The following is a 22,184-nucleotide window of genomic DNA, read 5'->3' on the forward strand; positions in this document are numbered from 1 at the left end:
GACCAAACTCTTCTCTCTCAGCGATTGCAAATTCAAAAAATTAAGGGGCTTTAATCGAGGAAGTGTGGAAAAAAATAAAAAGAAGAAATAACAACCCTTTATTAAAAGATATATGTATATTGGCAAGAACAGTAACAGAACATAAAAACAACTAAACAATAGTCCTGTACCCAGAAGTTCCCTTCAAACCAAAGAAAAAGGTCTGAATACTTCTCTGTCTTCTAGCGCAGTTCCAATCACGGCCGGCAGGGGGCGCTGTTGGATCGCTGGAGGTGCAGAGCCTGCAGTGCTCGGTGTTGGCCTGCAGGGGGCGCTGTCGGGCTCTGGCAGTCACCGCACGGGAAGGGGGCTTGGGGGGGTGGTCTCGGATCGCGGGAGGAGCCGAAAAGAAAATGGGGACCCTTCCCCCAGTGAAAGAAGGGGGAAAGGGAAAAAACAGTCAACCTCCACGTAACTCACTGTTGTCCTCAGATGACAGTGTCTCAGGGTTCCTCCTTTTTTCTCCCAGTGAGCACAAAGACCTCTCCAATGAAAACACACCAAAACTCAGGCCGGAGGCAAAGGTAGCCTACGAGGAAGCCGAGGCCAGCAAAAGAAAACCGACCTCAAGGCTCCCCTCTCCCAAACTGCCCACACACAGACTCTGTCTCCCTTCTAGAGAGCGATATCCGCAGTCAGCTCTCTCCCCTCCGAACAGAGCCTGCCACCCCATCCCAAAACTCCTCCCCTCTCCCCCCAACCTCTGATGGGCCATCAGGTAGGAATGCGGTCTGGCCAGTTAGTTCTTTTGTAAGGCTAATTGACTCCCTTCCCCCTTTCCATTCAAACTCCGTCTTTCCTACAGTGGGGGGCAGGGGGAAGAAAAAAATTCCCCTCTCAGATTTCTAACCTATAACAAATATTATTAGTAGTAGTGTAGTATTCAAAGACAAATGAATGCTAGATGGATTTTTTTTTTTATTTTTGCATCTCTCACCATTACCTAAAAGTTTTACCCTTTATAGAATTATTTGACATAGTATTTCTTATTACTGGCTGACGGTACATTTTTTGCTTCAGTTCAGAAACAAGTTGTATATCTATTTTTTTTCCTGAAATCCACATTTTTTCCTTTGATGACAGAGATTTTTTAATTAAAACAAACAAAAAAACCCCACAAAAATATATAATGACTGAGAAACACTTAAACATTTATGTAAGAGACATTAATCTCAGTGCTTTCAAATAATTCTAAGTCTTAGGACTTAGTCAGATCTGAAATAATTGAAATCGTGTTTGCCACAGTCTTTTAATCTTTTAAGCAAGTAGAAGCCACAGAATGTGAACATACCCTAAAAAACAGTCTCTAAAGAGTGTGTATTCTGATGTATTAAAATGTTAAAAAAAGCCATTTGATAGCATACGTTGTCCATCACCTATGTAAGTGCTCTATACTGCCAGAAATGAAACACTTGCCAGATTGCAAGACATAAAGATTCTTTTTCTTATGAATCTAACATGCGTTTAGCCAGGTCTAATCACCACCAGTGGCTGTTCCTGAATTTTGGTCCACAAAGCATGGTAGATAGTTATTACTTTGCCGTAACCTACCATATCAACTGTCATAGTTTTAACTCTGTGTCTGTATCCCCAGCACAGCACTGCATACCTTTCCTCACTACATGCACTGACGTACCACATAGATACTCTGTGCTCAGCAAGCCTTGCATCAGGTCCTGCTTCTACCCGGTGGTCTGGCGGAAAGGGACAGTTACAGAACAACAGATGCAGAATAATTGCAACTGCAGAAGAAACTGATAGTTATCTAAACCTCTCTACTTGAGACTCTGACAGGCTCACTCCATTATTAGAACATGTTAATTAGTAGATGCTCTCTGATTTTCTCTCTGCTCCTCTTCTTGGCACATTGGGAAAAGAACATGAAAATAAGTGCTAATTCACCTCATAAATTAACGCGTACACAATGGGGAAGCATTATTTGAATATTTTTTGTTTGAGTAATTTCATAACACTTGAAAAACCTAACTTTAGCCTCAAAGCTACATTAAATTATAGATCAATAAGATTCTTGCACCAAATACCACAGTCATAATGTGTCGATGAACAGTTTTTCATTTTGATACAGTTGTGGAGTGTGTCAGCTGGTAATTAAGAAAGTGCTTAGCAAGATTTTCTAACTTGCATTGAGTTCCAACAGAGAGGTGTCTGTGGAGAGACAAACCAAGAAGGAAGAAGATGGAAGAAGGGAAATTCAGTAGATTAGAAGTCCTGAGCTGAGAACTTAGAGAAAAACCTATCCCTAGGAATGTTGAGCACTTTGGAAAGCTCTCCTTTACCACTAAAATGCAGACTAGCATGACACTGATTAAATGGAAAAAGAAGGAAGAAGTACTGGCTTCCCTTCTCAAGGTAGAAAATTATTCAGAAGTATTTGTGAGCCAGCCGTATATGCCTACCAAATGTATCTTTTGGCTCTAGCAGCATAAAGAAGATTGGCTCTAGTAGTACGAAGACAACTGTGCATTGTGTCCTGCATAGAAACACAAAAGAGGGACAAGGAGACCTTGCTTGCAAAATGTGGGACCTGGAAAGACTCTTCTTGGTACCTCAGCCACTGAAATTTAAAATGGCATCAGCAGGTTTTATGCAAATGACAGTCTGGAATACACAACTGTACACTGAGAAATTTTTTCTACTAAAAAAAAGAAAACAAAAGCAAAGGTTCACTGTTTTACAGATTTTGAACAGTAAAATTTGTAACATGGAGGGACCGTTCGGAAACAGTTGCTGTTAACTACAGAGAGATGATGACACTGATAATATGCTGTCTTTGCTGTAAATATCACTCTTTGTTTCTCAAAATACAGGGCTGCTATTTACATTTTGTTGCAGCCAAGGTTTCACTTCTCCATAGGTCAGAGCAGAAGACTACTTAATTACATACTTTTAGGAAAGAATATCACTGATTCACCTCTGTCTTTGTTTCAAAATATATCATGTCACGCTTTCATCTAACTGTATCAATTGCTGGTGTAAACGAAAAGTACATCATCTAATTTTCTAATACAAACAACAGATTCAGGAAATTAGTAATATTTTAAGTTGAAAAGTTAAGACCCTCTTTTTCTTAATTTGCAGTGTGTATTCATACTAAGCTGATTGTCAGTGTGAAGCCAAATTGCTTTTCTGTGATCACAAATATGAAACCAGTCCTTAACTTTGATATAGATAAAAACCTTATAAATCTAGGTCCTGTTTTCTCTCCGAAAGAGCCCCAAGATTCCCTTTGACATCCATTCTCTTTGAGAAACTTCAAAAACTAAATTTAGAAGCCAGTATAAAATGCCTAACTCTTAAAAGTACAAAAAAATTGAATTGAAGGAAAGTTGAATACACTACATATTAACACTTAAAAGTACAAAAAATTGAAGGAAAGTTCAATACACTACATCAGTGACAGGTTCTATCTCTACAGGCTGGCAAGCTTCAGGAGAACTCTGGCTTCTAACATAAGAAAATTCTGTGCCGCTCAACAGAAACTACAAACCAAAAAGGAGTCCAGCAGTTGCCCAAGGTGCCAGAGATAGGCAGGAGGACTCAAGAGTTTTCCCCTCTTTATATTCTGAGAGGACAGAAAAGCTGCCAACACTGTGGCTCTAGCTATGAGTCATAGCTTCCTGAATGACTGTGCTGGGGTCAGTAGTCACCACCCCAACAGTACCAAGAAAGAATATCACTGGAGACTTCAGACCTTTCTTCCTCTAAGAAAGGGAAAGCATTAAGATTCTTCTGCTTCTTAGTTGGAGAGTCCTATCTTCATCTGTTTTACAGAGACTGTCAAGTACAACTTCATCTCCTAGAGACTCTTGTGTCTTTGGGAAAAAAAACTATTCTCATCTCAGAACAAAATGGAAACTTATCCAGAACAAAGATACCCCAAAATCATAAATCTACCTTCTTTATATGTACAAGTAAAGAGCTTGTGTGCTACTTCCAATGAAGAAGCTATATAAAAGTCCACCTTTTCCAACTTTAAACATATTTTGTGAAGGGGCATTAGAATGTAGACAATAAGAAGTGTATGACTGGAGAAATCACAAGGAAGCATACACTAAATGGCCACTTTCTCATTTCTGAAAGTTTGGCTAGGTGTTCCATCAGTGCAAATTTATCTGCTGGCTAACAACTATTTTGGTGTATAGACATGCCTTTGTGTGCTCAAGGCATCATCAGTTTTTTTGGCCAAAAGATATACTCTGGAAATTAAAAGAGAAACTGTGAAGTTTCAAGGAAATATTAGTTCTTAAAGTATGAGACATAAAAAGAACTTAAATGAAGTGTTAACTATAGCATAGACTGAGGAAATAAATGATATACAACAGACTTTTACAACAAAGAAATTACATATGTCAGTTGTATGAAATATGTGATTATACAGACAATATAAGAGGAAGAAAAATATTAGACCAAACTCACATACAGATGGCCTATTTGTTACAAAGAACTGTTACCTCAAATACCTGAATTGAGAAACAAAATTACAAATAAAATATTGCTGCACCCACAGACAAGGACCAAAGTGCAAATGCAGGTCCAAAGCCAGAGGAATGCTGTTTTCAGAGACCTCAACACTTTATCACCAATATAAAATTGTGTCACTCTCCTCCATGACTACATCTAACGTCATTTTATTCTAAACAATACTTATAAATACACCTACTGGCTTTTTGACCTTTGTGACTGGCAAGTCTCAGCTTATTTCTTGTTTCTGAATCTTCTTCCCTTCTGTGTTGTACAGTCATCTAATTAGCATGATTAAAGCCAAACTAAAGGTATGTTGACTACAACTTTGCTCATTCTTTGCTACCCTACTAAATGTTACTCTGTGCTGCTTCGTAAGCTGTATTATCTCATGTCTTACATTTTATACTCGTAATAACCTATTCAGTAGTCCAGAATACAAGGTTAAATTCTAAGTATATAATATTGGAATAATAATTTAAAAACAGAGCCTAATTTAAGTTTAGTGCCTTTTTTTAAGCAAATCTGTGCAGACCAAGAATATTGTCCCTGTCCCTGCCCATATAGCCTCAATAATAAAATTGAGAACAGAAGTGGAAAGTCCACATGGGAGGAACCACCACATTTCCTGTAATACCAAAGTGTTGCAGGATAAAAGCAACTTACACCAAAAGGTGACCTCCAGCTCTCATTTATTTTACCAGGGACTCCTCTGTTAACGAGGGGATGTCAGCACAAGATCATTTTCTGTTCTGAAAAGCAGAAGTGCTTCACAGATAACCTGTTTGTTTCTTTTTTAATAAATGCTTTCAAACCTGCTTGTCCAGTGCTGGAATTCCTGGATATCTCTTACATGGCTTTAGATATATGTTACCCCTGTGGCCAGTGGAGTAGGGAAGCAGGGAGGATGCCAAGGGAGAGGTCAGCTCAGACTAAGCCATACGTAGAGAACCCAAGGTGACTGCTCTCTTTGCTCTGGTACTGCAGGAAGAGCAGGAGGATGGTGAACTTGAACAACCTCCTCTCTGGTTCTCTCCTCCTTTTGCTGATAGAGCATTGCTTATATCATGGAGCTTCTCTATTGCAATACATGTTTCCAGCTGTTTGCGAGAAAGCTCTTTAGGGAGTGTTCATTCTATGTTCTCACGCATATATTTTCATGATTATTGATAAGAGAAGCCGGCAGTTAAGTTTATACCTTATACTCTGCCTCCTAAGGCCAGTCTCAGACAGAAGCTTTGTATTTTGCACAGTACTGTTACATGCTATTACAGAAATCTTCCTTTTGTCATTTTGGCCCAAGATGTCTTCTAGATAGTTTTGTCAAAGATCACCAAGTTCTGTAAGTATAAAGGGAAAGCTGTCCCTAAGTGAGGATTTTGAAACCAAGACATTCAATCAGGAGCCAAAAAAAACCCCAAAAAAACCAAAAAGCAAAACAAACAAGCAAAAAAACCACACAAAAAATACACACACAAAAAAACCCCAAAACACAACAAAAAAACACACACAAAAAAACCCCCAACAACCCCCTCCAAAACAAAACAAAACAAACAAACATTAACCAACAAAAAAACCCCACACAAGAACAGATTATGGTTTTGATGCCCTCAGGGTATACCATGATGCTGATAAGGCATGTTGCAGTGTCCTATGGTCCTAAGGACTTGAGTCTATATAACTTGTGTTTGTGTAGTTCACAGAGAAAAAAAAAAAAGGAGGTTTGTATTACTAGCATTATCCATGAGAATAAAGGGAGTCTCGGACTACTGAAAACAGTAGGAGATTTTGATTTGTGGAGTCACTATCAGATGGGATTTAAAAAGCATTAGTAAACTAAAGAAATGGATGAATAATACGTCTGCTGGAAATTAGGCTTATGGGGAGATGAAAATTATTCACCAATTTGGAAAAGACGGAGGGTTAAATATTATGACAATTTGTTTTCACATTCTCTAGGAGATATAGTTTTGATATTTTCAAGATAGGAACATTCTGACTTTCTATTTTGAAACAGCATATTTGTTTTGAAATTGACAAAAAATTGCTCTGGATTTAACAAAAATGATCAGGTTGGGGAAGAATAATTTTTTTCTTCCTGTTGAGAAAGGAAAACAAACCATTAAAGTAATTAAAAGTTGTTTCAGGTTGTTATAAGCGTTGCCTCCAGAATGTTTGCTTCAGGCACCAAACTTTCAGAAAGATCCTACAGATCTTTGAAAAACCAGCAGAGGAAGAAAACAACTGGAGATGAATACCTTCCAAAGACCTTGGTCCTGAGGTTTGTTTTTCCTTGTCTACCACCCACTGCAGCATAAATTGACTTCCTATATTATAAACCCAAAACAAGCACATACATATCACCTAGAGTACTGTACAGCTGTTTCTCCCTCTATACATTAGTCCCTATCATTTAGCTCCCCATATACTCCATAATGGTCAATAATCTCTGACTCTTTCAAGAGGGATGCAAATCACTACCTACCTCATGGGGGGATTTCAGTTACACGGCAAGGCTCCTTCTGTTTCTCAGTCTGAAAATTTGGAGCAGTTCCATTTAAATGGATCCCAGAGCTTTATATTAAGTTACATACAATATGTAATAATGCAGCCAATGTAACAGTTGATGTCTTATTTTTATGTTGGATTCAATTTATTCTTACAATGTCTCCACTATTTCAGCTTTCACTGTGCTGCAAACTTAGGCATTAACAATGTATGAAGTTTATTTTAGAGGCTGCCAGGAGCAGAGAGCTGGAGAATTTAGATAGGTAAGGAGCAGGTACACAAATCTCTGCTTGCCTGAGTACTCAAAGTGATTTGAGGTTAATAGGAAAAGAAAATTTTAATCTGGTAAAACATCTAGCAGTGAAACATCAACTCTTAGATTGTAAAGCCCAGTTCTGCAGTGAGAACTGCAATCTCAAAGGCACAGATTACCAGGAGCTTTGAGTATTACAAGTGGCTCACAGAAGCAATTTTCTCTAATCCAAGGATTCTGGCTTAAGGAAAACTTCAGTTTTTAAAAGATGACGAGCTAGATTCTTCACTACAGCTTTCCTTGACTCAAGCCAGGAAAAGGAGGAGCATGACTTGAGGTAGATCTCCACCACTTTGCAGAATTTGTTTCTGGACCTCTGTCAGTGAAACTGAAGCTTATATCAATGTGTCCATACAACCTAAAAGAACCACAGCATTTTGATAGAAACTTTCTTCTCCAGGCTCCCAGCCAATCTCTTTCCATGGTCATCAGGACATGTGACACAGCTGCTCATGCTGATCCTGAACACCTCCACTTAAGCAGTGAGGTCGTGGCCCTCATGCAACATCAAAACAGGGTTTTAGTAAATACATATAATTTATCCCCCTCTTCTGCTTAGTGTTTGGTCTAATCTGTACACTCTTTCCTGATATTTCTGTTCAGTTTTAAAATATTCTTACTATTTGCATGAGTTGCAGTAGTGATCAGTAAACCCAGTTATGAGCCAAGGTCACCCCCCCCACGTATGGCACTTCACAGACCTAAAAGATCATCCCTTCCCAAAGCACTTGTAGCCTGCAGAACCTTAAAAACAGTGCATTTAGTTAAAAAGCACCATGACGACAAACATGATGTTATGTCTAACATAAATGACGAAAATTAATCCAGGTAGACTCCAATTCCCTCTTCCATTAGGAAGACTTGATTCAATTAAAAGCCAGCAAATGTAAAGTACAAAGAAGACATCCTTTCATATTCAGACTAATGTGGGGAACTCTGAGACACCACTTAGTTTTCTCAAAGTAAATAGCTTAGGGAGCCTTAAACAAGAATGAGACATAAACAAACACATCTGTAATTTCCATACCAAGGCTGAAAATTACAAGGAATGTCAATCATCTGGCTTGAAACAAATAATCCAGTAAGCAAATACTCCTAGGGGATATGTTTCTTCACAGAGGAGAAAAAAAATGGAAGTAAAAGATCTTCTTTTGAATCACAAGCACTAGATGTTCACCACCGACAAACACAACCCTAGGACACGTGGATATTTTTCTTTTTATACAGATAAGCACTTTGTATCAGCAAGAAATTCTCATTTCACACTTGCTTTAACAGCACTGTTGTCCTGAGGTTTATTCATGATTCACAACACCATGAAAATAGAATTCAGCCCTTAGTATTTTACTGGAAAGGCTTGGTTCAACAGAAGTATTCTTGTGTTGAATCCTGATGGCCTAGCAGTCCACTGTTCTCTCCAGTTTGTAAGCACAATTCTGCTTATTTCATGAACTTTAACACATCTCAGTCTGGATCAGGAAAAATAGTCATTGCCTGAAATCAAAACTCTGTCACTGTCCATCTCTGTTTTATGTACAGACTCTTATAACTCATCCTCTCCCACTTCCCTATTTTATTTGCCTTCTTCCTACAACATATATTTTTCTCCCTCACATTTTACCATCACCTTTTCTCCTTTCTTAGCCTTTTATATTGCCTCCATCTTAATTGTGCCTACATCTCTCTACAACTTTAACTCTTAGCCTGCTGGAGTAACAGGTTGTGCAATTACTTGAGTTTAATCTTCCCATTGAAGAAGATTTTCCCACAAACATGATGGTAAACAAAAAAAAACAACAACAACAAAAAAAAACAAACAAAAAACCCCACAAAACAAAAAAACAACAACAAAAAAAAACAAAACCCAAAACAAACAAACAAACAAACAGCCATACCTGGACACAGAGCTCTCAAGAGACATCATTACACTTTGTCATCCTCTCTTTCTAGTCTCAAGCTTACCAGAGAGATAGTGGTGATTTTCTTGTGAACACTTTAAACTCTCCGTTCTCATTTTAGGTTCATTTGAAATACATTGTAATCACCCTGCTGAGACAAATTCATTTGAAACACATGCAGATTAATGCACCTAGTTTTGTAATCTGGTTGTTCCACTGGAAATCAGCCTGGGTATTGGTCTTAGCAGTGGTACTTTCAATAGACTTCAGTGTCTGATTTGCTGGCTTACATTATGTTACCTCCTAGTGAGTCCTCATATTTTCTCAGTTTGCAACTCTGAAAATAATCAACTGTCAGCCTTCAAAGTCAGAACACTGGCCTAGTTTTCCTCTTTATACCATTGCCTATCCTCAGAACTTAGTTTTAAAATTCTGATAACATGAGACCAGATTCAAGCTGATTTCCTTTACAGTATTTCAGGTCTGTAAAGGCAACCGTGGTTAATATGATAACAAATATTTCATACTGTATTTTTTAATGGAAATAATGAGGCAATGTCCCATCAAGAACAGTTGAAAACAGTCTTACAGAGATGCATACTTTTCTGGGGGAGATCCTTTTTTGATTGCTATTGCACATCCACAAACAAAAAGAGGATACATCATTCCTAAATTGTCAGGTTTATTTAATTATGGCTTTGGATGTAACAAGCTGATCTGCCTAACATAAAAGGAACAAACATGAAACAAAGAACTGTGAAAGCAACCTGTTCCTCAAGTAGCTCTGTAATATGAGTAGGATTTTCAAGAACAAGTTTTGCTTATGTCCATTTCTGATTAAGAAAATGCTAAAACTCCTCATGACTTCACAGAAAGGAAATTATGCCAACAGTGCGGACTTTTTACTACAAAAAATACCAGGTGCTGAAGAGTTCAGTATGTTGTAATTGGCAAGAAATTTGAGACTTGGGTGAATGGAGCAGAAAGACCAAGAAGGGATGGATGAAGATGCAAGGAACAAAATACAGCATGCAAGAAACAACGGAAGAATACAAGTAATACATAACAATAAGGAAGGAGCTAAGATTGTATACTCAGAGATACACCAGACAAAGAGTAGAGAAAATTTATAGATTTTCTGTTAGAAATAGCAACTCATAGTCATTCAACCACCTGTCAGAAATCAGCAGAAACCATGACTGGAGTCACGTTCATGTTGTCATTTCTCCATACAGAAGTGCTTAAATCTGACCTATTATGTAGTTTTCCTAATTCCTATGTTAACATAGAAGACCTGATATTCAGCTTCTTCTAAGTAATGTCTTCTTGGGATGGAAACCAAATAATTGAGTTTTATTTTGTAAAGCAGAAAAAATAACATTCCATTTCTTCTAAACTAAACAACAGTAGTGTATTTTTCTTTCTAGCTCTAACTTGCAATGCATCCCTTGTCTTTTCCTAAAGGAAATCCAAGAGGAAAAAAACTTGAACTTATTCTCCACAGAATGAATAAATACAGCCAAATCACCAGCATGGAAAATAACTGTATAAGCCCTAGATACCAAAGCTTACCCACAAATAGCTCATAGTGAATAATGCATATGGTTTAAAGTCAGTTAAAATAAGTGCCAGTTCAGTTATCAGGCAGCAGTAAATTTGCAAGGCTTTGAAACAAAATTCTCTTTGATTCTCCCTCTCTGAGGTACAAATAACTGAACTGAGATGCAGATAGTAATGACTGAAGTGAAATGTGGTCAAGAGCTGGCCAGATCCACAGTCTTTCAGTCCTACATCAAAACAGACTGGTAGTGCTGAAGAGGCAATAGTGAAACATGAAAGAGCCAGCTTTGACTTTATGAAATGAGCTCTTGACATCTGCGCGTCCTAAAACACTACTGTGCCTCAGAAATCAAAAGGATTTGTCTTGGCTGAAAATTTCAGGAGAAAAGCAACCGACTAAGGACCTACCAACATGGGCTGATTGCCTTGATTCCAGTTTAATTTCAGCTTTTGAGACATTATGTATTTAACTGCCTGATTACAGCGTTTCCATGACCAAAAGTTTCCATATTGCATGTTCATACAGATACTTCAGGGCTAGCCTCCTGTCAGCTGAATTCAGCTCCTCAGATTGCTGAAAGCTGTGCACATTTTCCAGCCTTGGAAGGGTACCAGGTGTTCGTCATTAGGTTAAGGGCATTCTTGAAAGGAAAGAAAAAAATAATGAAAAACAGGTAGTATATGGAAATATATATGGTCTTTCCCCACAACATCTTACCCTGCTCTTTATTTTACCTTCTCTGGTCAATGAGCCAAAGGCTTAAACAAGCAGTAGATTTTTGCACTGAAAATGCAGCCAGCTGATTATTTTCAGGAGCTCTAAATATTTCAGTTACTGTTTTCCAGAATGCAGTAGAAAGATGTTTAAATTGCAGCCTAAATTATTTTTTCCTTGATGTGCATTTCTCTGTCAAAATAAGTGTTGTTTGCCTGAGCACAACTCAGACAATTCTCGTTACCTTCAGTCAATAAATTACCTCTAATATAAGCATTTTTCTAGTGATCCAAAGAGTGGACCTGTTACTAGAAATGATGGTATATATTCCTATGCTGGTAGAGGAAAAACTATTTTTATACCAAGACTTGGCAGGAAACATGAAATTAATTACTCTTAAATAATAAAGAATGAAATAATCTAGGAAAGATTCATCTTCAATGTCTGTTTTTCTTGAAAAAAGTAATCAATTTGCTGCTTAGAATTAATTAAACCTGACAAAAAAATTATGGAGCTTTATATTTTGGGGGGGGGGGGGAATTGCTCACATTTTTACTAAAACTTCAAGTTTCATTTCTATTTGAGCACTAAAAAGCACAGAAGTAAACTCTAGAAATTACAAAGCTCAGAGTATTAGGGTCTCACAGCCTCACAGAGACATGCCTGAAAAAGTCTGACCTATATAAATTACGCAAAGACCTTTGAAGTAGCATCGTTCAATATGATGCATTCACATAAAAGTACAGCATATCCTTCCAGGGGAGCAGCAGTCATCCAGCTCCTGATTTCTGCAGTGGCACAATAAAACATGTACTGCCTAAGAAATAATCCATCAGCAACACATAGCACTAGGTAATAACTCAGTCATTCTAACATCAATATCAGTTCATAGACAACAAGCAGATATTGAATTGTTGCACTTTTTCAGTGTTGGAAGACTGCAGGAAATTTAAAGGTAAATTAATTCTGTCAAGGTTGTTCCTTCCTTGCATTCTCTTGAACATTACTAGCTTAGATAACTCTCCCTGCCAAGACAATTTGAAAACACTGAATCAAGTCTTAGTTTTCCTTTGTTATGTAAGAAACATAAACAGCCTTAAACTCAGCCATAAACTCACAGAAGTTTTAACCAGAAATCTAGAAACATGAGGGTTTTGTCCCCACAAGTTTTCCCATTACGAAGTTCAAACATCACATTTCGTAATGTGCTTCAAGACACTTGGTTGTATGCTTTTGTTTCTTCTATTCCTCGCTATTCCAGTGACTTAAGCAAATGAGACAGCATTCATTTGCTTTTATGATCAATTGCACTACACATTCAGAAACAAGAAAATCCCAGTCCCTTTTCTCCTCTCAATGCAATCATTTATGAAAAAGGTATATCAATGACTACCACTAAAAAGCATACATTGCCTCAAAACTTGTTTTCACATATCCTGTTTGTTAAACTATCAGCCTTTCATATCACTTTAAAAATTAAGTATTTATTAAAATATCTTAACGTATATATCTGTATTTTAGTAATCAATGCTGCTTCCATTTTAGTCTTATGCATGTATTTTTGTTTTGGTAAATTGTTGTATTTATTTTTTGTAATACATGACAACTAATGTTCCAAACAATAGTCTGGATATTGTTTTTCTCTCAAACTCCTGTATAGAAATCACGGTGACTTTTGACCGTTGTCTAAGACCAAAAAACACCCAAACCTGTATTTTATCTAGATATTATATTCCGTTAATTATTTCTTACCACAGATAGTCTGCAAGCACTGAAGTACAATTTAAACATAGCATTTCACATCTGCCTTAAATCCCTATAAAATCGATTCTTTCAGGAAGTCTTTGCATACATAGGCATATGAAAACACAAAAATGTAAAGATCATATGAAAAAATCAACCCAGAAAGACTGTGATGAAGAGTTTGAGCTTTTTCCTATATCTTCAAGCTATTGGAGACTTAATATTTCATGTCTTTTTTGGACAATCTGGGACAGGAATTTACATGGGTTTTAATACATGTTTTTAAAGTTAATTCTGAATGCCAATCTGAAAGTGAGATTTGATTATATACAAAAGCTAGTTTAATTCATGTCACATAAAAGCAAGAAGTGAAAAGAAAAAAAAAACAGCACATTTAAAAAATTGCCCACTGGATTACATAAATCCCACTTTAACATAAAAAACAGGTACCCTTCTCGTATTTTGTCTTTGTGTAAATGAACATTGTTTCTGTTATTAAGATAAGCATGGAAATGCTCTCTAAAATCCCAGATCTTATATCTAATTCATCATTCCTTGTCAACAAGCAACCAATGGTTATTGATGAGCTCTAAATGCAAATTACAGAGAAAGTCAAATAAAATGCAGTTCTGCTCAAATATATGCCTATTTAATTGACACTTGACATGCAATCCCACTTTAGCATGGATTGATATTATTTTAGGTTAGAGGGTAGACAAAATGGGCTCTTTCAGAGTCTTCTTGCATTATGTAATGCTGTTTTCATCCATGTTGATTATAAATTCTAATCATGGTAAACAGGTGTTAGATCGCAACTACGAATAGAACTTTGAATGAATAAGATATAAGAATTTTTATAGACATGTTCTGAGGTTTCAGACTTTAAAATTAGCAGTGGGTCCTATAACCAGCCTTGATAATGTTCAAGAAATGGTCGGATGTTGCCACGAGGGACTATTTAAATTGACAATACTTTGCTTAAATGCCAACTTCAGTTAGACTTCGAAAGTATTTGAACATTGATATTTTATGAATGCAATTTGAATCCAGACAGAGCTAAACCTCTGACTACTTCTGAACACATATTTAAACAGTCTTCCACTAACTTGGCGTGTCAACAACAACAGACTCATGAGTAATAGTCATTCTAACCATCTTTGGCTATGGAGGTACCAGAAAGATAAAACAGTCTTCTTCCTGCTACAAAATGCTTGTAAAGTAAACCTTTGGTTCTTAAATTACTATCTTCCTCTTTTTTTCCAGTGTGCCAATTGTGTTTTCATCTTTATTTTGGACTTTTGAGCCACTGAGTTTTACCACTGAGACTGCCCTCTCAGAAAAACCGCACATGGCATGCTAGTGGTTTAGATTCTATTGTATACATTTGGCAATACCAGTTTTCCCAATACCACATTTCCATTCCCAGTCGGTTGGCATAAAACACTGTCATGAGCAACACTATGTCATATCTACTATTTCTTTTCAGTGTTACAAGGCCCAAAACTATCCTAGATAATATAGGCTAGCACAAGGCAGTGTTTTTTCCCCATTGACAATATACTGTTGGTTCTTACTGATTTCTTGGTATCTCTTACATACTTAAAAATAGCTAATAATATTTTTTTAAAATAGAGTTAAACACGACTACGACATTGTGCATTGGAGAACAGAGTACAGCATCTTCCTTTCAGCTAGTCTAACTTAAAAAAACAGTAGTATCCTTTGATGGATATCCTTCTTGTTTATGAAGAACATCATAGCATAACAGTAGAATATTCTCTGTCATTTTGCAGGTAATGCATGAGCCACTGGCACTAGGGACTATTCTGGGAGGAAGAGGCAGGCAGTCTTCTTAGACACATATGGGATGCGCTATTTGTGATACTCCTATTTATTTTATTTGTGATATCAAAACTGAAGGACAGAGAAAGAGAAATACAGAACATCATGCTTTTGGCAGTGCAACCTGTGTCATCTGTGGTGGGTAGACTTGGTCAGCAGCCAAACATTCAACCATCCACTTGCCAACTCTCTCACTCAAAAGAAGAAAGGTAGAAAATTGGATGAAAAATCTCACAGGTTAAAATAAAGATAGGGAGATTGCTTAATAGATACCATCACAGGCAAAAGAGGCTCAGTTTGGGGCAAAGTAAGACAATTTATTGCCAATTAAAATAGACTTAAATTGTGAGAAACTTCTGTCACCTCCTCCTTCTGTTTCCTTGCTGAAGTACCAGCTTCCTGACCAGACTCTTCCTCCTCCATTACTAAAGGATGTTATGGACCTATCAATTTCTGCTACCAGTTTTTCTTTTTAACAAGTGAGGTCATCAGTGTAAATATGGTTTGGGTCCCTGCCTTAACCATGGTGTCCTCAAATGGTGAGGTCTTCCTTTCTCTGGCGTGATGGAGCTGAACAAAGGCTCAATAGTCTCAGTGTTAGAGTCTGATGGATCTGATTCAGATAGGCAAGGCACTCTTCTGTCAAGTGTTGTACCAATTCAATGGGATTGCATGACTGTACATGCGTAAAATCCCAGGATTTGGAAGGTGATAACTGCCCTAGGCACCTGCCAAAATCCTCCCACACGCCCTGTTTCCCTGGGATTGACTACACCAGAGTACCTTTCTCTGTCAACTCGCCAAGTTGTTTACTCTTACACTTGGATGCAATCAAGTTCAGCCTATCCAGCAATGTCAGATAACAGGGCCAAACAGCTTACATTGGTAATGCCTTGTCAATATTTCAGAAAGTGTGAAGTTAAATGCCAAAACCACCATTATTAATATTGGCTTTTGAAGTGAAGGCAGTCAGGAAAGATTTCATTACACTATGCATCCTGAAAGCTCTGTCATCCTATGCTAAATGGGTTTTATTAGATATATGAAAAGGACTGACTTGCCCTCCATAAAGCACGGGGTTGGCAGCAGAGAATCCAACCATATTTTCACTGCCAAGCATTCAAACTTTCAGGAAAGGTCACCCTACCAACACTTCCAATTCATAGTTCTACAGCAGCCCATTAGCAATATTAATGGAGATCATAAAACATCAGAAAGCTCAGAAAGCCTACGGAAGTAAAGCTATACATAGTCCATTACAAAGTGTTAGACTGAAAAACAGCATATGCACTAATATATCCCTTCCTTCCTAGAGTTACTCCTACTTTTACACACACCATTGTGTGGAGGACTTTAAGGGATCGAATTGTGAAAGAGCATTTTCGTTCCAACTATTTATCTAAAAAATTTTCTTCTCCAATAAACTCAGAGTACCTCTTCAAACTGGGTATTTTGTTTGTGTTTTTCATTTGCTTTGCATTACCCACACAGATGCTGAAAAGTCAGGTACATGCCTTGTCTTGATACACCATCCCAGAGGATATATAGGAAATTCATCCATCTTGCAAGATTCTCACAAAATCTAATTGTTGCTTATTAAGTAATATAAAACCCAATGGCCTGCATAAACATGATTAGAAACATGATGTTGAGCATCTTCCTACATAATCTCTTCACATCAAAACCAGTTTTTGCTAAAAGAGCTATCACCTGAACTCCCTTAAGAGTACAGTTAATTTTCTTAGCATAATTTTTGCCTTTGCTTACTCCAATACTATTCCAATAATTGTAATAACACAAAAAGTCATGATCAATTTTTTCTTTCTTTCCTTTTCATTGTCAGTCACTTTTAAGATTTAGAGTTATCATATAGATTTATAGATATCATAGTTTAATAACTTTTCTTACTGAATTCTCCATTACATTTGAACACTATATCAATTTCAGAACATCTGCCATTCTACCTCAAGCCAGTTTGTAACCTATTCTATTGTTCTGTCCTAATTCCTGCTTCCATCCAGATTCAGAAAGGGAAATTCCCTTTCTTCTCACTAACACAGGAGACTGAAATTCAGATTAAACTGAAGTCAAATTTATTTCCCAGCTCTCTTTCTGATACCTTGAATTTAGTTAAGCTAAGCTGTTCCTGTCTGCTTTGATCAACAACAATATTGAGGATGTAGCAGGAAGAGAGTTATTTACCCAGGTGTTTCTTTGCAAAGGATTCCTCTTTATAGTGAGTCAGAGCAGAGGATGAGGTTGATAAAATGTGGCTGATAATAAACCTGTGAGTAAATTAAAGGCTTTGTTTAGCTCACTATTGCAAAAAATCTTGATTTTGCGTTCACTCCCACTTCCCTCAATTAAAAGAATGTTTTTAAAAGGCTTTTGATTTTTTGCTTAGCTGGGTACTTGAATAAAAAAGACTTAACAGTACATCAGAGTAATGTGAATGTGTGCCTTAGTTCTTGTTTGTATATAGATGACCAAATTCATAGCACTGCAGTTTTGCTGCAACTTGCTTATTCCAAGTTAGATTTGCTGTTTTTAAAAATCACTTAATTAGGACAATTCAAAGAAAATGTCTTTTAGGTCTGCAGACACAAAAAACATGCAAGCCCTATAATACCATTTCAGCAGGCTAATGGTCACAATCCAGACCGTGCAAAGCAATAACTGGCTTATTTTACATTTGGCACAATCCACCCAGCCCTAAAAGGGACTCAATTGCCATCATGAAAGAAGGGTATGTGAAAATCTACCTGAAAAATACATTGTGATTCCCAAAAAATTCCATTATTAGCATTTAATAGGTGAGTGTTCCTGACAGAAAGCTAAGAGCAACACTGTTAGGCAAATTCTAAGACAAAAACCAGAACTACATAGAGTACCATAATGTTTGGTAAAGGCTTATCATCAAAATTTCGAGCTGAAATGTTCCACACATCCGAGGAGTAGGGGATCAAGTTAGTGGTCTAATAGGAAACCAAGGTTTGTACTACCAAAGTACCTAGGTTTGGTGCTCAATATAGGAGGCTTAATTCCTTTGTTGGCTCTCTACATGGACAGCATCAAGAAGGAACACCAAAATCAGGTGAACAATGGGACACCATTACAGTGATAACACATGAAGAAAGCATAGCATTACCTAATGCTCCAGGGCATTTACTAAAAGGCCAGAGATGCTGTCACTCAGACTCATTCTATTATAGTCAGTTTCTTCTATTAACTGAAAAACCGTAGTTGAAACACATCAGTAGTGAAGCATTCCATTATTCATTTCAGTTGATGCAAACTGAATGATGCCTGTGAACCACACGTACACAATCTAGGACATAATATCATTTTCAATATCACCTTACTCTTGGTTTCATTTTAATGCTAAGGGTTCTCCAGATGTTCTACATCTTATCTTCACAACCTTCTAGAGGTACAGCCTCTGCTCCAAATAGATTGCAAACAAAGACTGTAACAAAAAAAAAATTTAAGAGTGACTGGTTGTTTTCAGACTATTACTTGGGCCAGATTAGCTATCTGGCATAGAAAACATAACTGTGGGGTTTGAGGAGCAATACAATCAGGGGGAGACCAATATTATAGCACAGAGCAAAAGGAGAGGATTCCAGTCATGACAATGACAGACACAAAGACTTTCGGGAAAGAAAAGGAGAAAAAGAAGCCTGATGAGATCAGTTGACAACAGAAGCTGAGTAGGTGTGGACACAACTATCAAAGGCCTTGAAGGAATTAATTTAAACATTTCTTGAAGGAATTTTAAAATAATAAATAAGAAAGAATCAAACAGTAAATAGAAGTATTAAAACAGACATTATCAATCTAACAAAGAAGACAAAATATCAGTCCTCATCATTTGAACAAGATTCATCAAGACAGAAAAAAGGACATAAAGACATTGCAAAAATCAAGGTGGAAGTCAAAGAAGCCTCAAAATAAGAACTATCACAAAAATGGAAATGTGGATAGACTATATGTGATAGAACTAAAATTACCATATTTCAGTGAATACCTACAAAGATAAACTCTAGTAGAAAAAAGCAATCATTCATGTTTTAATAAAAACATCCTTTGTCTGTCCAACACATCTGCACTGTTACTCTGGTAATATAAAAACACACATACATCTTCATTTAGACATCAGCAAGTTTGATGTTTTAAAAACCAAACAAGTCTGCATAATATCAGTGCCCCAGCTTTCAACAGCAAAGATCAGAACAGCGTGCAACTGAGAATGCCAGATTGTAATCACAAGACTGGAAAAAAGTTCAAGTAATCAAAACCATTCAATAATTTGGCGTTTCAATTTTTCAAGAGACATCTTTAGTTAAACACATGAAATTTTGTCGCTTCACACTTCCAGATCACGTTCTGTAACTAGAATCTTTCACTCCCTACTTTGTTCTAAATTCTGTCCATAAAACATTCCTCTAGAGTGTGCAAAAGCACAAAGACACTAATGTCATATATCCATATAAAGGAGTTAGTAATTAGTATTTACTTCTGCAAAAGGTATCACCTCTGATTAAGCTGCCATACACAGTCATATCCCCTTCTGAGAGATCTGCTCTGCCATCTTGCTACTTCTTTTCATTCATTAGACAAGTAAACATGGAAATTGCAGGTAGCTAATCTGCACAGTTCTGAAATCAAACACCTGCCTGCAGGGCAAGAGGGAGAGAACAGGTAGAGAAATCCCACTCAGAGTCTTACCTTCCAATTAGCAGGAACTCCCCAAGCACTCCCAGGCGCCTCATGGCAATGAGGATCCCCCTCACTGTCATTCCCTCGCAGAAGCAAACCACCACTCTGGCTTTGGGTAACCTTTCCCGCAGCTTGCGGAGCAGCCGATCAAAGCTCTTTTCCCCAGCATTGCTGTAGATCTTGTCAGAGTGAGCAATGCAAAGACCCTCTTGGGCAGCCAGCTCTTTGAAGGCTTCCATTCCACTTTCCCCATAATTTCCTGTTTAAAAAAAAAAAAAAAAAAAGCCTTAGATTATATAATGCATTCAACTGTGGTGGGAAAAGGATAGCTTTCCACCCCAAAAATCAACTACCATTAGCAGAAAGAAGAGCAAAGGGGACCCATCAAAACAAACATACTCAGAGTTCAGTGGAACAGGATATCCATGTATCAGTAGGTCTTAACTGACCTGAAGACTTCATGTTTCTTTCCTCACATTGATTTGACAACGGGTATTAAAGGCAAACAAGGGATAGATAGGTAGAAAAGAGGATAAAGACAGATCAGACAGTGAGAATAAAGGTTTATTAGCATTTCTACAGCAAAAGTGACAATTGTGCTAATCCAGAAAAACAGGTATAATAAAGAGAAAAAAAGGATTCAGTTCCAAGCCGTTCTGTACCATACACAGTCTATGCTCATAAAAGTGAATGAAAGACAAATGCAAATTAAAACACACGTATCTGGTAACGTCTTGAAAGCCACTTATTTTGAAATAATTTCTTTCTTATTTCTTTGAAATAAGAAAGCCACTTAATTTGACTGACCAGCGTTCATGATAGCTAATATTTAGGCTTGATGTTTCTCTTAGAATAGGAGACTTCAATCAGAAACAACTTCAGAAATAACCCTTCCTAGTATAGAAATATTTGAACTGTGTGGTCCAAACAATATAAAAACTGATTCTCAAATTCACTTTTATTTATACACTTAGCAAGCCAAATCAACAGCTTTACAAAACTCAAGCTGCCTTCAGCTATGGAGACAGGTGAAACCTCAAGTTTTCTTTGAATATTTTATGCCTGCCACGAGTAAAGGATTTATGATGAACATCCATCAGGGAAGAGGAAGGAACAGATGGATTACAAAAAAATATATCTATTAACAGTAACAAGAAATGGTTCAAAAATAGAAGCACTAATTTGATGCTATCCACATCCAAAATGTTTCCTTAATTTATTGAGAGAGTAACATCAAATACACTGATCACTTCTAGACCCAGAGCTTTTTGAGCAAGGGGTGACTGAAAAGGTCCCTCTTCCTCATTTGCAGCAACAGTTTGAAATAGCAAATGGTACAAAGGAAGACTTCTAAATCAGCCTAAATTCTTTCATACACACACACATTAAAATACATAAATTTAAAAAAACTCCTCAAAAGGTATAGCCATCAGAAAGAACATTTAGCACGAGACAGTTCAGGCATTTCTGCATAAATCCAGTAGAAATGAGTGCATTTTTCCAGACACGTGGATCATTTACTGCAGATCAGATACACTATGGCAGTCATAGTCATACTAGACTCCAGATAAACCTGTTAGATCTAGTGTCAAACACAAAATTGAAGTTCCCCAGCCCTTTGCATTGAAGCACCCTAGTTTCTTACAAATTTGAAACACAGCAGGTCTCTTTTCTAGTGTGTGACTCAACACCAGATTCAGCAATCAGGTCAGTCTGCTTTTTTTCTGTGAGCCAAACATACCCCAGAGCAGGAGTAATGCCATGGTTCTACACGACCATGGGGAGGAGAGAAGAGAGGAAGAGCTGTACCTGGTGGGAACACATCACCAAGCATCCCACCCTGCGGGCTCAGCAGTCCCATTCACCAACCCTGCACAGGGGTAAACAATGAGGCCTTGTATAGGGATTGTCATATGCTGAGAAGGACACAGATGGAGGCATTTCCAGGTATTTAAAGGCCATACATAACCTGCAGTCATCAAGGGATTTAGCTCAAAGCAGTATGGTTTGAGCCATACTGCTTTGATGACTTGCCTCAGGTCCCAGAATGAGGCAAGACAACCTCATCACTGACTTGCCATTAGTAAGCACCTTATGCTTTGGAAGGAAATTAGGATATATTTCGCAATTTCATGTTGAGCTTTGTTCAACACAAACTCATTTGAAACCAGTAGGATTATTCTTAAAGTCTCACTTAAGGCGAGATGGGGACTAAACTGAATTTTATTAGATGTTTAGGCAATGCATATTAGAAAATAAATGTAGTAATATTTCCTAAACATTAAAGTAAGATGGGATTTTGTCATGAATCAGTACAACACTAATTCTGCTGTAGTTCAAGTTAATGATTTCAAGAAATGAAATC

The 22,184-nt window shown here is 37.3% G+C and overlaps 1 protein-coding gene across 6 annotated transcripts in view; it reads right to left on the bottom strand.

The window, feature by feature from the left end:
* The window catches only part of GRM1 (glutamate metabotropic receptor 1), a 184,827-nt gene that overhangs the window by 129,637 nt on the left and 33,006 nt on the right, over nucleotides 1–22,184 (bottom strand). For all 6 annotated transcript variants that reach the window (XM_027739524.2, XM_027739525.2, XM_027739526.2 and 3 more), the window contains exon 3: nucleotides 19,829–20,078. In XM_027739524.2, coding sequence (XP_027595325.1) covers nucleotides 19,829–20,078 — 250 coding nt within the window. The remainder of the gene's footprint in view (nucleotides 1–19,828; nucleotides 20,079–22,184) is intronic.

The sequence above is a fragment of the Pipra filicauda genome, unplaced genomic scaffold (genome assembly GCF_003945595.2).
Source record: "Pipra filicauda isolate LSUMZ 115617 unplaced genomic scaffold, ASM394559v2 scaffold42_size3861933_pilon, whole genome shotgun sequence".
NCBI classification, from domain to species: domain Eukaryota; kingdom Metazoa; phylum Chordata; class Aves; order Passeriformes; family Pipridae; genus Pipra; species Pipra filicauda.